Source organism: Asterias amurensis, chromosome 4 (genome assembly GCF_032118995.1).
Source record: "Asterias amurensis chromosome 4, ASM3211899v1".
NCBI classification, from domain to species: domain Eukaryota; kingdom Metazoa; phylum Echinodermata; class Asteroidea; order Forcipulatida; family Asteriidae; genus Asterias; species Asterias amurensis.
This window is the reverse complement of record NC_092651.1, coordinates 8,381,361-8,398,173: the sequence shown is the minus strand read 5'-3', so window position 1 is coordinate 8,398,173 and position 16,813 is coordinate 8,381,361. Positions and strand designations below refer to the sequence as shown.

General features: G+C 37.3%; 1 protein-coding gene across 4 annotated transcripts in view; it reads right to left on the bottom strand.

Annotated features, from left to right (window-relative positions):
- Window positions 1-1,195: 1,195 nt before the first annotated feature.
- Window positions 1,196-16,813, bottom strand: part of LOC139936618 (cytoplasmic FMR1-interacting protein-like) — a 32,612-nt gene continuing 16,994 nt past the window's right edge. Inside the window, exons 3-9 of one of the 4 annotated variants that reach the window (XM_071931465.1) lie at window positions 16,208-16,414; window positions 12,027-12,095; window positions 11,080-11,172; window positions 9,757-9,993; window positions 8,606-8,844; window positions 6,565-6,712; window positions 1,196-3,826 (exon numbers count right to left, since the gene is read on the bottom strand). In XM_071931465.1, the coding sequence (XP_071787566.1) occupies window positions 3,656-3,826; window positions 6,565-6,712; window positions 8,606-8,844; window positions 9,757-9,765 (567 nt within the window). In that variant the 5' untranslated portion in view covers window positions 9,766-9,993; window positions 11,080-11,172; window positions 12,027-12,095; window positions 16,208-16,414 and the 3' untranslated portion in view covers window positions 1,196-3,655. Of the gene's footprint in view, window positions 3,827-6,564; window positions 6,713-8,605; window positions 8,845-9,756; window positions 9,994-11,024; window positions 11,037-11,079; window positions 11,173-11,445; window positions 11,519-12,026; window positions 12,096-16,207; window positions 16,415-16,813 lie in introns of those variants that run through there. The other 3 variants (XM_071931467.1, XM_071931466.1, XR_011785984.1) reach the window with 3 other exon arrangements.

Below are 16,813 nucleotides of genomic sequence, written 5' to 3'. Positions count from 1 at the left end.
GAATAATGAGGTCACGTGTTAGCTTGTGGTTACCCCCCCCCCACCCCTCCACTTCGCTTGCTTGTTGTACCCTCTTCTAACCGCGCCGAACGCCCTCAAAGGCTCAGATCGTAAACAACAACAGAAATAACACTTTTTGTGCTCTATGAAACTGTTTGGCCTCGTTTTTCTTAAGTGTTTCTTTTTTACAGTATCGAGCAGATCAAGCAGAATTGTAATCAATTCTTTCCATAAACGAAATCTGATAGAACTTAACCCTCAAATAATTATCCAGTGTAACAAAGTAGTGACAAGTTAACAGAAATAATAGTATTCAAACCTGTATACAAAATGTGATTCTGCGCGCTGGTTTTATGCCCTACAATGATTTTCAGAAAGCCATTGAGGTATTAAGCTATTTAAATAATATTATTTCTGGAGTGTGCGTTCTGTAAACTTATCACTACTTTGTTTGGATTGTCCACATCAATCTTTGGGATCTGTGGAGATACATATTTGTTTTTCTTGGGGAGCCAAATACATTAAAACTGTTGAGCTAGCTTTTAGTGGACCTTTGATTGAGTAACCTTAATTTCATAACTTGAGGACATAGGAGCATTATTATCAGAGGAGCTAAGTTAAAGGTACCAGACGCCATTGGTAATTTCTCAAAATAATTGTTAGTAACAAAACTTACTTGGTAACAAGCAATGGAGAGCTGCTGATAGGATAAAACATTGTGAGAAACGGCTTGGGGCTCTCAAGCCTGTTTAATATAGGATGTTTTTAGGGTCTACAAGACATTAATGAGCTTGACACTCTCTCTGTTTTTGCCTTATTTAGTGGGGTACAACCCTTGCCTGATCATCTGGTGTCACAGTTTGAGGCTTGTGAATTCAATAGATACAAATAGATTCAAACAAACACTGTCGCATACAAAGAAGTACGGACCCCCATGACTTGCTTTGTTTCTTTCCTCAATGCTTTGAATAGTTCAGCTATACAAACTATATGTAAAACCTTTTACAGGTAAGACACTGCTCTAGAATTGCAAAGTGTGTGGGTTAGCCTGTAATTTTGTTCACAGAACTCGGGAAAGTTTCAGTACAGCATATTCAGTGCTAACACACATCAGTGTAAGGGTAAAATCAAAATTGCTTGTGAAGAACCATGCCTGAAACCATTGAAGCTTGGTAGTTTATAAACCACTCTCTTTATTGTCAACTTCTAGATCCATACATTTACATTGCCATTTGTATTTACAAATGTACCGTGCAGAATTGGTTAAACTTATATCAATACAAAATCTGATGCGATACTACTTTATACCATGTATGCTAGACAAAAGTTTGTTATTAATAATAAAAAATAGTAAAAACCTTCACCGAACTCTAACCTTTTAAAAGGCAACTACTGCACAGGTGTTATTTACTGTAGTGTACAAAAGTTGCCAATATGTTCAAGTATTATTAAACCTATTTGTGTAAACGGGCCATATAGGTATTTCGCTTTTTAAGTAAAGGTTTTCTCTGTCAATTTCGGTAAAATGAGCAGCCAATTTAACCAGATTTCGCACCAAATCGAATTCTACTGAAAAGGGTCATTCGATTTCGTTTTGTGATTAGTCAAATTTAATGTTGCGTCATTTGATTTAATTCTTCCATCTGTAGCAGACACTCAACACTGATCATCATAGTTAACACTAATACTAATACTAATTCAATTTAACAATTCATCAAAGCAGCATTCAAATTCGCAGACGCTTCTTGAGGCGTGTTTCAACAAAAAGAATGACGGTTCGCTAAATTGAACAGCGGGCAAAACAGCTTTAATTCGAACGCATGAAAATGAAACTTGCTGCTCATTTGCCGAATTCGACCGAATAAACCTATACTGAAAAAGGAATGGGTGGAAGAAATTAAATAAACAAAAGTGAGGCACTGAGAACCAGGCCCAAATGGATATGATGACAGGCAGTGGAAACTTAGTAATTACTCAAAAAATTATTAGCATGAAACCTTTCTTGGTGATGAGTAATGGGTAGCTGTCGATAGTATGAAACATTGTGAGAAATGGCTCCCTCTGAAGTGAAGTAGTTTTCGAGAAAGAAGTAATTTTCCATGAATTTGATTTGGAGACCTCAGATTTAGAATTTGAGGTATCCCCAAATCAAGCACATGATGAAAGCACACAACTACGTGTGACAGGGGTGTTTTTTCTTTCATTAAGAAATGAAAGCTTCGACGACCGATTGAGCTTATAATTTCACAGGTTTGTTATTTTATGCATTTGTTGAGACACACTAAGTGAGAAGACTGGTCTTTGACAATTTCCAATAGTGTCTAGTGTCTTTAATATAAATATATGCTTGATGAATTAATTTCACTATACTAACAATTAGTCAGGACATTACATAGACCCCTTTACAGATAGGCCGGAAGTGGTGATTATGATGCATTTTGGGAGAGTTTGCGAGTAAGCTATGCACGTTGTATGCGTGACGAACATCCCAAAACATCGCTTCCTATCCCAGAATGCATTGTTTTTTCCTATCTGTAAAGGGGTCTATGGATTTTGGCTTTTTGCCTAACAAGTGCTTTGAGAAGTGAGATTCCCAATAATACGTCCATCTGTAGCAGACACTCAACACTGATCATCATAGTTAACAATTGCTTTCAGGCCTGCTAGGACAGGGCTGTTTCCCCCCCCCCTAATACAATAGGCGAGTGCAGAGCGTAAAGCCAAGTTCTCACAAGGCCTGCATCATACACATGTCTTAAGAGAATACATAGCAGGTCTACACACACACAAACATGACAGGGCCCTGATCAGCCGGCCGGCCAGACACACACAAAACCTAGAAATATCAAAGTGTTTGATAATGCTGGCCGGCTGGGCACAGCTTGGGGCCGAATATGATTTGTTTTTCTTCGAAAAATACTATACATGACATGCTACACATATTCATACCTTTTTTACCTTTCCATTTATGTTAAAAGGTGAATTTAAAGAAACTTCCGTCCCAAGATTTTTACCTTTCTAGCCATCTTGTTATTAAGTTAACACCCCCCCCAACAAAAAATAAATAATAAATAAAAGGAACCTACTGTTTATCATTAAAAGCAGGCTTGATTAACAACAAATTAATAGCAATTCCTTTTATATCATTTACAAAACTTTTCTGTCTTTTAGATAACCAAATTGCAAAATGTTAAGAAACAGGCAAGAAGCAACATACAAGTGCATACACAAAATGTTCTTACTTATGCAACCCCCCTTATCAGTTGTTTCCTCTATATATACAAAACAAACAACTATTTTGAGACAGCTTGTATACAAATAGGACTGTCAGTTTGCTGGTGGACTTTGGGTACAACCTCTAAGTTGAGGGGTACAAGAGTTGAAGACAATTTTGAACTTGAACTTCTTGGTTTGGGAGGATTGTTTTCCCCCAACTTTGAGTACAAAATAGAGGGACTGTCCTAACTTCAAAACTTCAATACATCACATCAAGGCATTTGCCAGATATTGGCATGTGTGTGTCTTATGAAACATTCTGTTATTAAAGATGCCTTATTTTTCAGTTTACATCATGTTGAAAAACTTCATTTGCACATCCTTGCTAGTGCCCTTCCACCATGCCTCTTCAGTCTTCCATCATTTCTGTTTTTGTTTTTTACATTCCTCCATCAATGACTGACTGATGAAGTGGTGGCTGATAGCAACGTATTTTCTCTACAGGCGTGGTGTCACTCTCGTTTGCCTTCAGGTACTTGTTCAGGACAGAGAAGATTTGGTTGTTCAGAATCTGGTACTTGCGGATGCGGTCTACGAGACGTCCGATAGGCTATCAAAGAAAAACCATCAAGAAAGTTAGAACATGATTTAAAGGCGACAGTATTTCTTATCAGCAATGGCACATAGAGAATGGTTGGGATAGACTTTTGATGTGGAAAATATTATATACTGTACAAATAAGAGGTTATGGTCCTTGCATTTAAAGCAATCGCACAACATCGGTAAACAGTATTGTCCACGGCCCACACTTCGTGTATCACAACTTATATAAAAAATAACAAACCTGTGAAAATTCAAGCTCAATCGGTCATCGGAGTCGTGAGAAAATAATGGGAAAATTACCCACCCTTTTTTCTGCACGTTTCCCCGTGTCATGAAATGTGTTTAAAATAAATCTGTTATTCTCGATATCGAGAATTGACAATTGTTTTAATATTTTCTCAAAAAGTAAAGCATTTCATGGAAAAATATTTCAAGGGAAGTCTTTCACCATTACCTTCTGTAAACTCCGTAAGTTATTTGTAATTCTGTGAACTTTTAATTTTTGTTCTGTTCAGAAAGTGTACAATGGCTTTGAGCCTGGGCGACTAGTGCTACTATAGTGCGACTAGTGATGACGTCAAGACTATTGTATATTGCATTTAAACATTCAGAAGCACGTGATGTTATTACTCAGATGGTTGACTGTGTTCAAGCAATAAAGGAATGGTCTCAAATCAACGGTCTTAAGCTCAATAGCAACAAGACTGAATTCCTTCACATATCTTCCCGTTTTCGTTCACAGATCACATATCATTCATTGATTTAGATGGCACACAGGTTAATTCTGTCAGGAAGTGTCGTAATTTGGGTGCAATAATTGATGATAATTTCACTATGGACAGTTTTGTTTCACAGAAATGCAGATCAGCATCTTTTGCACTTCACAAAATTGGGAAAATTCGCAACCTGATAGATAAACACACTACTGAACGCTTGATTCATGCTTTTTTGGTCGTGTGTCATCTTGATTTTTGCAATAGCCTTCTTTCTGGGATTTCAGCTCGTCAAGTGCAAAAGATGCAGGTTGTGCAGAACTCTGCAGCTCGTATTATTTATCATATTAGGAAACATGAATCTGTGTCTGTTATTCTAAGATACTTACACTGGCTACCTATTCACTCTCGCATTTCATTCAAAATATTGTTGTTAGCATACGAATGTTTTTATGTTTTTAAGAAAAAAGTTGTTTGTTATTCCACCAGTGATGACCAAATCATATGGTGAACGCAGCTTCGTTCACACTGCCTCAACCTTATGGAACAATCTCCCGGAACACACAAAAAATATTGACTCCATTATTAAGTTTAAGATTGCTTTAAAGACACACTTATTTAACATTTAATTCATCCATTATGTTGGTTACCCAGTACATCTTGTCTTTGTATTCTGTTGTGTTTTTCTCAAGAGCGCTTAGGGACATGGTTGACTTCTATGTGATTTCTATGTTTAATTATTATTATTATTTATTATTGAGTGCTTAGTCGAGTTGCGACGACCCTTTTTCAACTACTCTGTTAAACATGTGGCCACGACAACTACAAAAAAAGTTATGACTTCCTGTTTGGTAATCCAATTGTGTCACTCACAAAATATCCTTACGAAACACAATCAGACATCAATGACACAAACATTCAATCCTTTCAGAATTTTACTATAATTGCAAACAATATGCCGCAAGCATCTTGGGAATTAAAATTAGTCGCGACTAGTGTCAAAATCTCAACTACTTGAGGCACGACTAGTCCAGTAGTAAATTTCACAAGTCCCCCAGGCTTACTTGACTTATTAAAACGGGTGACACAGGTTAACAATTATTAAGTCACCTGCAACAGTTTTTAAGTGACTTGTCACCTGCCTCTGGGATTCAAGATAGAAATTCAGATTTGTGGTGCTGACAAATGACCAATTCAGAAACTTATATTTATAAATGAAAGATAACAAATCAAAGCATAAAGTCAATACATGTTCATTACATCAACAATTATTTCAATCTCTAATTAGGAAAGAAAGTGAATGTAAAGAATACAAGAACAGATTGAGCAAAAATAGGCAACTTTTTACAAAGCTACCTCTTCAACAAATATTTTACACACACAACTACCTCTTCAACAAATATTTTACACACACAATAGTGGTCCCTCCTTTGTTCAACTTTTTGTGATAGCAACCATGGACTCTATTGTTTTTCTTTGTGACAGCAACCGTGTACCCATTGTCCCTTTTGTTATAGGTCCCGGTTTGAATGTGGATACAAACCCACACACAAACACACGCATGTTTATGGTGTAGAACTTTGTTCTCCCAATTGTTTCGACAGTTTATTTTTCAGACGTCGCGATGGTTTTGTACACAAAATCTACCGAGGACTGTCCCTGGTGTGACTTCTTCCCGGATCCCTTTTGTTAATGTCCTCGGTTATCAATAGTAGACATGCCCACACACATCTTTTGAATGGCAAAATATACTGGCATAAAATATACAGAATATACTTATGTATAATGTAAATGACTACAGACCGTATCGAATAACCCCTTTGTTGCAATGAAAGTGGCAGGCCATATGCGCGTCTAAGCACGTACATCAAAGAAGAACGCAGTGTTCCTGGCTTGATTTCTATTGCACACCCACACGCCATGTTGTGAGACAGGTATGGTAACGTCATTATTTAATAATGTCTATTGGGTAAATATGAAGTTGGTTGAGGCCAAGCTCAATGTTTGTTACTGAATGTTGAAGTAAACTTACAATGCCATTGATGTCTGCATCTACACTATCCACTTTCTGCACTCGTAGGATGTGGTAGCAGAAATCCAGTGCTTCAAAGCGTTTCTGTTGTCCAAGCAGAGTGATCAAGGCACAGCCGGCCCAGTTCAGCCCTTCACCATAGCTCTCCCTGAGTGAACAAAATGTAGAATCAGAGATGTGAAATCATCAAAGCAAATGGCATGGTCGGCTTGTTCGTAAAGCGCTCGCCTCTCACCAAGGTGACCCTGGTCCGATTCCCGGCCAGGGCCATATGTAAGTTGAGTTGTGCGTTGGTTCTCTGCTGTGCCACGAGGGTTATCCAGACCGTCCGGTTTTCCTCCCTCAAAACATCAAAAGATTTTCGATCTTTGGCTGTGCTCCGATCCGTGGTCATGGATGGGTTGATGTGGCTGGCAGCCAAAGGCGCCCTTGCATGCCTGCTTCTTGAACACGTTGTAGCCGCGTTCTTCGCAATTCAGCTCTTAGCTGCGAATGAGGATGATTAGCCCCCCAAATTATTATTATTATTATTTATAAGTGACTAGGACTCGGTGCAGTTGAAAAAGCCACATTTTATGACACACAGCGATCAGTGGCCCAGTGCACAGGATAGGCCAATGAGCGACCGTCTTTCCAAGTCAAGCCAAGGACGCCTGACTCAAATAATGTTAAATGCATAAGGTCAACAAAGGCATAAGGATGATATCAAATGCATTTATTTGAAATGAACATATTGCCATTTTGGCCAGCATAATAGCTAGAGCATGCTGCTGAAATGGTAAGACAACCTGGGCCCAATTTCGTTGAGCTGCTGGAGCAAAAAATAAAATTTGTCTGCTTAGCAAACCTTAACAGGATATCAGTCACAGATTGTACATAAGTGATTGTACTTTGGCTGGTAATCTTGTTTTGGTAAACATAATTTGTTTGTGCTTAGCTTTTTGTGCTTAAGCCCAAAGTCTTTTCAGAGCTACCACCTAGTTCGAAAACAGATCTGTACACATTCATACTACACAAAAACATGTCATGAAGTTTACGATTATATGAGCAAGCAATGCAGGCTGAACTGTCATTGCTGGGATGACTTCTTTTGTGAATTAAGTTTCTTGCTCAGCGATTTACACAATTTTCACTACGGCACAGCATGACATAACAATGTAGAACTGACCACATCGAGTGCAACTAAGAAAAGAAATCAATTAATCTTGAAAACAATGCTTAGATGAGTTTAAGTGTGATATAATTGAAAACTGCTTGGTCGGGTTTGAAATCCATTACATCAGCAGTATTTTTTGGTCAAGATTGCAGTATTCAGGTTCTGTTTAGTTGCAGTTGTTTAAAAAGGAAGTTATACATTATTCATGTAATTTCTGTGAGGGAAATTGTGTGAATCGTGGAGAAAGAAACTTAATTTACATACAGACGACTTCCTGTGTTTTTATGAACAGATCCTTAAAGACACTGGACACTAATGGTCAGTCTTTTCACTTGGTGTATCAGTCTTCTCACTTGGTGTATCTCAACATATGCATAGAATAACAAACGTGTGTAAAATTGAAGTCAATTGGTCGTCGAAGTTGCGAGATAATAATAAAAGAATAAACACCCTTGTCACACAAAGTTGTGTGCTTTCAGATGCTTGATTTCGAGACCTCAAATTCAAAATCTGAGGTCTCGAAATCAAATTCGCGGAAAACAACTTCTTTCTCTAAAACTACTTCACTTCAGAGGGAGCCGTTTCTCAGAATGTTTTATACTACCATCCTCTCCCCATTACTCGTTACCAAGCAAGGTTTTATGCTTATAACTATTTTGAGTAATAACCAATAGTGTCCACTTCCTTTAAGGTCAGGCCTGGAATTTCATCTTTGAGAGAGCAAGGCCATTTTCATTTTACAAAGGACAGTGCCCCATTGCCAAGACCAGGCAACATAGGCTATGGGCTCCATGAAACTTCAGGCCTTTGCGATGCCAACACCCCAGCAATGAAGGTGCAGCACTTGCGCATATCGATGGGTCTATAAACTTGATCTTAACTTACTCAGATGTAAAGTTATGCTCCTTGAGTGGAATGCAGTAGACAAACTGGAAGGCACTCCACAATCTATGGAACTCAGAACACTCATCGATGATCATGACACCCTTTGCTGGTTCAGGACCCTGCAGAATGGTGTCGGATAAGAATCCCTTGATGCGGTGTAGGATGATCTCAAACATGGTCAGTCCGCAACACAGTTTCTCCCTCGTCAGCATGTCACCCTCTCTGGCATCAGCAATTTGCTGTTTGGTTGCAACAAGATAGATAATTTAGACAGAACTATTCTTTCTATTGTTCTTAGCAGTCATAGATCTTACTAGTTTATTTGTAATAAGCTTAAAATTGAAACTCTGAAAGGGAAGGTATACGTTTGGTAATTACTCAAAACAAACAAATATTAACTTAAAAACTTACTTGGTATCGTGCATTGGAGAGCTGTTGATAGTATAAAACGTTGTCGGAAACGACTCCCTCTGAAGTAACGTAGTTTTTGAGAAAGAGGTAATTTCTCACTAAAATAATAAAAGACTAGCTAGAAGTCTTTTATTCTCATCTGAAAGCACGTACAAAAATTTGTCCAACAAGCGTGTTTTTACTTTCATCATTTTCTTGTAACTTCAATGACCAATTGAGCCCAAATTTTCACAGGCTTGTTATTTTATGGTTATGATGGGATACACCAAGTGAGAAGACTGGTCTTTGACAATTACCAAACATGTAACTTCCCTTTAAAGTTAGACGAGATAAACTCTCCTTTAAATTTGGTAATAAACACTCCAAACTCTTTAGTGTACATAAAATGGCTCCCTCCGCGTATATCCAATAAACTCCACCCAACTAGCCAACCCTCTTTGTCTGACAAGGGCTGATGTAAGAAATACGCTTGTATAAACACCCCCCCCCCCCCACCCCCAACGTTTCAGTACAGACTATGTAACCTTGTACATTCCAAGGCCTTTCTTTTGTCAGGCAAGATACTTAATGGTCATTTGGAAACTGTGTTCTTGAGCAAGGCACTGAACGATGAATGTTTCTCTTAACCCAGGTGTATACATGGGAACTGGGAATGTTCTTTTACACTCTGAGATGCTCTCTTAACACCAATTAGAGAAAAACAAACCACTAATATCAACTCGGAACAGAAAGGTTCTTACATTTGACATGCGGCTTTGGGATGATGTTCTGGAACGGTGAAGCGTGGAGAAGATCACAGGCCCCCCTCAACGGCAATACACTGCTCCATCATCTTCATCAAGATGATGGCATTACCAATCTCCTTGAAGTTGTGGAAGAGGTTCATCTTGAGGTCGGGGTACTGAGCTATGTCTTGGAGATGGGCGGAGTAGTAAGCAACCACACATAGAAAAATGAAGAAACTGTTGCAACCACACCTTAAAAATGGAAAAAGAGAAAATGTATTTAAGGAATGAAGAACCTGTTGCCAGAAGCAATGTCTTGGAGATGGGCGAAGTAAGTGAACACGCCTAGAAACGGAAACAAAGAGAAAATATAACCCGTCACATATCATAAAAGAAGTGTCTTTTGCAATACAACAGAATGAAGAAATTTTTCTAAGATGTTATACACTCGATTTTAACAAGAATTCTATCAACATTAGACATCAGTTTGGATTGTATTTCCATTGTTTTAGTTTCCCCTCACACTGTAACATAACAGCTATTTTTGAGAGGCGAGGGTACATAAGGTATAATTGAATGCACTTTTCTGATAAAAATCCATCCTTTCCAATTTCCAAGGGTCTTTTGTGTTTTATATTCATTGCTTTGTTAAAGGCAGTGGACACTATTGGTAATTGTCAAAGACTAGCCTTCACAGTTGGTGTATCTCAACATATATGCATAAAATAACAAACCTGTGAAAATTTGAGCACAATTGGTCATCAAACTTGCTAAAAAATAATGAAAGAATAAAACACCCAAAGTTGTGTACTATTAGATGGTTAATTTTGAGACCTCAAGTTCTAAACTTGAGGTCTCGAAATCAAATTCGTGGAAAATTACTTCTTTCTCGAAAACTATGGCACTTCGGAGGGAGCCGTTTCCCACAATGTTTTATACCATCAACCTCTCCCCATTACTCATTACAAAGAAAGGTTTTATGCTAATAATTATTTTGAGTAATTACCAATAGTGTCCACTGCCTTTAATCAAATGTAATTTAAATTTCAAAGCAATGTTTATTTGCACATATCATTATCAAAAACGTGGAGGCATGTTTGAAAAAGTGGAGCTTGTTGAGGAACAGCCTACAAAGAGAAACAACTTTACAAAAGACGACAACAGTGTGTTTTTGTGTTTGTCAATAACTATCAACAGTAGTAAGATGATATATAATTCAGTCTCGGGGGGGGGGGGGGCTATGATTAAGCAGCATTTGTTGTTCTCCTCTCAGAGCCATTTACCTTCTGTCTGAGGTATTTACGAATGTTTATTTGTTTTCTTCTCAGAGTCACATACCTTTGGTCCCATATTCAAATCTTGGTAGTTTATATGATTTTGGCATGACCTCCAACAGGAGCTTTACATGTATGGAAGGATGTAGTCGTTTATCTAAAACAAAAACACAAACAAATGAGTCAAACAATTGAGCTAATTTCCATGCTCAGTAGGTCATTACTAAAACCTAGGCCAAATTTCAAAGGTCTGATCGACTCTAGTGCTTTTCCAAATTCTAGGTTACTAATAGTGGTTTAAAAAATACATAATGTAAATTAAACACATGACATGTGACATCAAATTTAATTGCTACCATCGAACCGCTCGATTGTTTTTACCCGCAGCCAAATATAGGATTATAACTGCCTCTGGCTACCGGGCAACCTCGGTAGTCTAGTTGGTAAAACACTGCTCTAGAATGGCAAGGGTCGTGGGTTCAAATCCCTCCCGAGTCATATGACTGTGAAAAGAAAAATCATGTTTTAATCCTTTAAGACGTAGTTGTATACGATAAAATTAACCTGAGCCAATTTCGCATTTTTGATGTCCACGCAGGAAGAAAAATCACTGCAGAAATACACAATCTGAAATGTGTTATCACTCGATAATCTTCTTATATTCCAATTTTGGGGAATAAAAGCGACATCTTTTACCAAAGCGGCATTATACTACCCAAAGCTGCTGTACTTCTTACCACGTAAATTTTTATTACAAATAATTTTCGGTCATAACCAAAAGTGTACAGACCTCTTCAGTCCTGGAATTTTTTCTTTGGGCGGGAAAGGTCAATTTCATTTTGTAAAGGGCACTTCCATTGGAAAATCTTAAAGTCAATAGGAACCTTTTGCAAGGGCACCAAGGCCAAGACCAGGGGCAACAGATGGCTTCCGTGTCCTTTTTGTAATTCCAGGTCTACCCTGTAATATAAACCGCTCAAGCTCTTGCCAATATTTGTTGTAGTCCCTTACCGATCTTTTGATGACTTTGAGGAGTTCTTCAGGGAAGTAATTGTAATGTCATCTTGCAGATGTGTTTTTCTGTAAAACAATAGTGTTGTGTGTTAATTTACAATAATTTGTTATCACAGAGATGCTGTTGTACAGGGTTTCTCCTGTATTTACAGAGACACAAACTTAACATCAATGAGAAAAACTTTTGCTCTCATTATACACTTCATCATAACTTTGGTGTTACCAAAAAGGAGAAACTATGCCTCCACAAACCAATGTTCATGCTTTTAGCAATAGGATAAACCTATGCTGTCATACGGACTTTCTCCTGTGTTTATAAAGAGACACAAACTGTACATCAGTGAGAATAAATTGTGCCGTCACACCAGTGAGAATAAATTGTGCCGTCACACATAATTTTTCCTGCCATTACAGAGATGCAAACTTTACATCAATGAGAATAGTTTGTGCCGTCACACATAATTTTTCCTATCATAATAGAGATGCAAACTTTACATCAATGAGAATAGTTTGTGCCGTCACACATAATTTTTCCCGCCATTACAGAGATGCAAACTTTACATCAATGAGAATAGTTTGTGCCGTCACACATAATTTTTCCTGCCATTACAGAGATGCAAACTTTTCATCAATGAGAATAGTTTGTGCCGTCACACATAATTTTTCCCGCCATTACAGAGCTGCAAACTTTACATCAATGAGAATAGTTTGTGCCGTCACACATAATTTTTCCTATCATAATAGAAACGCAAACTTTACATCAATGAGAATAGTTTGTGCCGTCACACATAATTTTTCCTATCATAATAGAAACGCAAACTTTACATCAATGAGAATAGTTTGTGCCGTCAAACATAATTTTTCTTGTCCTTACAGAGATGCAAACTTTACATCAATGAGAATAGTTTGTGCCGTCAAACATAATTTTTCCTGCCATTACAGAGATGCAAACTTTACATCAATGAGAATAGTTTGTGCCGTCATACATAATTTTTCCTGCCATTATAGAAACGCAAACTTTACATCAATGAGAATAGTTTGTGCCGTCATACATAATTTTTCCTGCCATTATAGAAACGCAAACTTTACATCAATGAGAATAGTTTGTGCCGTCTACATAATTTTTCCTGCCATTACAGAGATGCAAACTTTACATCAATGAGAATAGTTTGTGCCGTCTACATAAATTTTCCTGCCATTACAGGTGCAAACTTTACATCAATGAGAATAGTTTGTGCCGTCACACATAATTTTTCCTATCATTACAGAGATGCAAACTTTACATCAATGAGAATAGTTTGTGCCGTCTACATAAATTTTCCTGCCATTACAGGTGCAAACTTTACATCAATGAGAATAGTTTGTGCCGTCACACATAATTTTTCCTATCATTACAGAGATGCAAACTTTACATCAATGAGAATAGTTTGTGCCGTCTACATAAATTTTCCTGCCATTACAGGTGCAAACTTTACATCAATGAGAACAGTTTGTGCCGTCACACATAATTTTTCCTATCATTACAGAGATGCAAACTTTGCATCAATGAGAACAGTTTGTGCCGTCACACATAATTTTTCCTATCATTACAGAGATGCAAACTTTACATCAATGAGAATAGTTTGTGCCGTCTACATAAATTTTCCTGCCATTACAGGTGCAAACTTTGCATCAATGAGAATAGTTTGTGCCGTCACACATAATTTTTCCTATCATTACAGAGATGCAAACTTTGCATCAATGAGAACAGTTTGTGCCGTCACACATAATTTGTCCTGTCATTACAGAGATGCAAACTTTACATCAATGAGAATAGTTTGTGCCGTCACACATACTTTTCCCTGCCATTACAGATGCAAACTTTACATCAATGAGAACAGTTTGTGCCGTCACACATACTTTTCCCTGCCATTACAGATGCAAACTTTACATCAATGAGAACAGTTTGTGCCGTCACACATAATTTGTCCTGTCATTACAGATGCAAACTTTACATCAATGAGAATAGTTTGTGCCGTCACACATAAATTTTCCTGCCATTACAGGTGCAAACTTTACATCAATGAGAATAGTTTGTGCCGTCACACATAAATTTTCCTGTCATTACAGATGCAAACTTTACATCAATGAGAATAGTTTGTGCCGTCACACATAAATTTTCCTGCCATTACAGGTGCAAACTTTACATCAATGAGAATAGTTTGTGCCGTCACACATAAATTTTCCTGTCATTACAGATGCAAACTTTACATCAATGAGAATAGTTTGTGCCGTCACACATAAATTTTCCTGTCATTACAGATGCAAACTTTACATCAATGAGAATAGTTTGTGCCGTCACACATAATTTTTCCTGCCATTACAGAGATGCAAACTTTACATCAATGAGAATAGTTTGTGCCGTCACACATAAATTTTCCTGCCATTACAGGTGCAAACTTTACATCAATGAGAATAGTTTGTGCCGTCAAACATAATTTTTCTTGTCCTTACAGAGATGCAAACTTTACATCAATGAGAATAGTTTGTGCCGTCAAACATAATTTTTCTTGTCCTTACAGAGATGCAAACTTTACATCAATGAGAATAGTTTGTGCCGTCAAACATAATTTTTCTTGTCCTTACAGAGATGCAAACTTTACATCAATGAGAATAGTTTGTGCCGTCACACATAAATTTTCCTGTCATTACAGATGCAAACTTTACATCAATGAGAATAGTTTGTGCCGTCACACATAAATTTTCCTGTCATTACAGATGCAAACTTTACATCAATGAGAATAGTTTGTGCCGTCACACATAATTTTTCCTGCCATTACAGAGATGCAAACTTTACATCAATGAGAATAGTTTGTGCCGTCACACATAAATTTTCCTGCCATTACAGGTGCAAACTTTACATCAATGAGAATAGTTTGTGCCGTCAAACATAATTTTTCTTGTCCTTACAGAGATGCAAACTTTACATCAATGAGAATAGTTTGTGCCGTCAAACATAATTTTTCTTGTCCTTACAGAGATGCAAACTTTACATCAATGAGAATAGTTTGTGCCGTCAAACATAATTTTTCTTGTCCTTACAGAGATGCAAACTTTACATCAATGAGAACAGTTTGTGCCGTCAAACATAATTTTTCCTGCCATTACAGAGATGCAAACTTTACATCAATGAGAATAGTTTGTGCCGTCAAACATAATTTTTCCTGCCATTACAGAGATATAAACTTTACATCAATGAGAATAGTTTGTGCCGTCAAACATAATTTTTCTTGTCCTTACAGAGATGCAAACTTTACATCAATGAGAATAGTTTGTGCCGTCAAACATAATTTTTCTTGTCCTTACAGAGATGCAAACTTTACATCAATGAGAATAGTTTGTGCCGTCAAACATAATTTTTCTTGTCCTTACAGAGATGCAAACTTTACATCAATGAGAATAGTTTGTGCCATCACACATACTTTTCCCTGCCATAACAGATGCAAACTTTACATCAATGAGAACAGTTTGTGCCGTCACACATAATTTTTCCTGCCATTACAGAGATGCAAACTTTACATCAATGAGAATAGTTTGTGCCGTCAAACATAATTTTTCTTGTCCTTACAGAGATGCAAACTTTAAATCAATGAGAATAGTTTATGCCGTCACACATAATTTTTCCTGCCATTACAGAGATGCAAACTTTACATCAATGAGAATAGTTTGTGCCGTCATACATAATTTTTCCTGCCATTATAGAAACGCAAACTTTACATCAATGAGAATAGTTTGTGCCGTCATACATAATTTTTCCTGCCATTATAGAAACGCAAACTTTACATCAATGAGAATAGTTTGTGCCGTCACACATAATTTTTCCTATCATTACAGAGATGCAAACTTTACATCAATGAGAATAGTTTGTGCCGTCACACATAATTTTTCCTGCCATTACAGAGACACAAACTTTTCAGCAATGAAAATAGTTTGTGCCGTCACACATAATTTGTCCTGCCATTACAGAGATGCAAACATTACAGTAAATAGGGCAAGGGCAAAAATGCTAATCGATCGCTTAAAGTGCATCGAAACGTCAAGTTATCACGAATCGAGTGTCTGACACTAGAAACTGATGTCTCTTTTTTTTTTCATTTTGTGTCCAAAATAAGTGCTAAATGTAACTTTAATTTGTGTACCTTGTTTCCAGTGATCACAATCAGCCGTCCATCCAACTAATAGTTGACTCTGCTTTAGTATATTTATTCAGGCCTTAGTGAAGACATGACACTGATGATTTAGGCGCTACCTCAATAATGACACTCATTGGACTTAGTGGTTGACTTCGGGTGTCAAAGGTGTCCTTCAGAGATGTAATTGTAATGTCATCTTGAAGATGTGTTTTTCTGTAAAACAGAAATGTTGTGTTTTAAAGGCACTGGACACTATTGGTAATTACTCAAAATAATTATCAGCATAAAAACTTACTTGGTAATAAGCAATGAAGAGCTGTTGATAGTATACAAAATTGTGAAAAACGGCTCCCTCTGAAGTAACGTAGTTTTCGAGAAAGAAGTCATTTTCCACAAATTTGATTTCCAGACCTCTGGTCTGCCGATAATTCTATTGGTGCGATCAGACCTAATGCTTCAACCACAGTCCTTCATCCTGCACCCAATTATTTGATAAGGGCTATGAGCAAAGACACCATCGACAGTACAAGGAGTCATCATTCGTTGATAGTACAAGGATTCAAGAGCAAAGAGACCAATCACTCGTTAAGAGTAATATGGATCAAGAGCAAA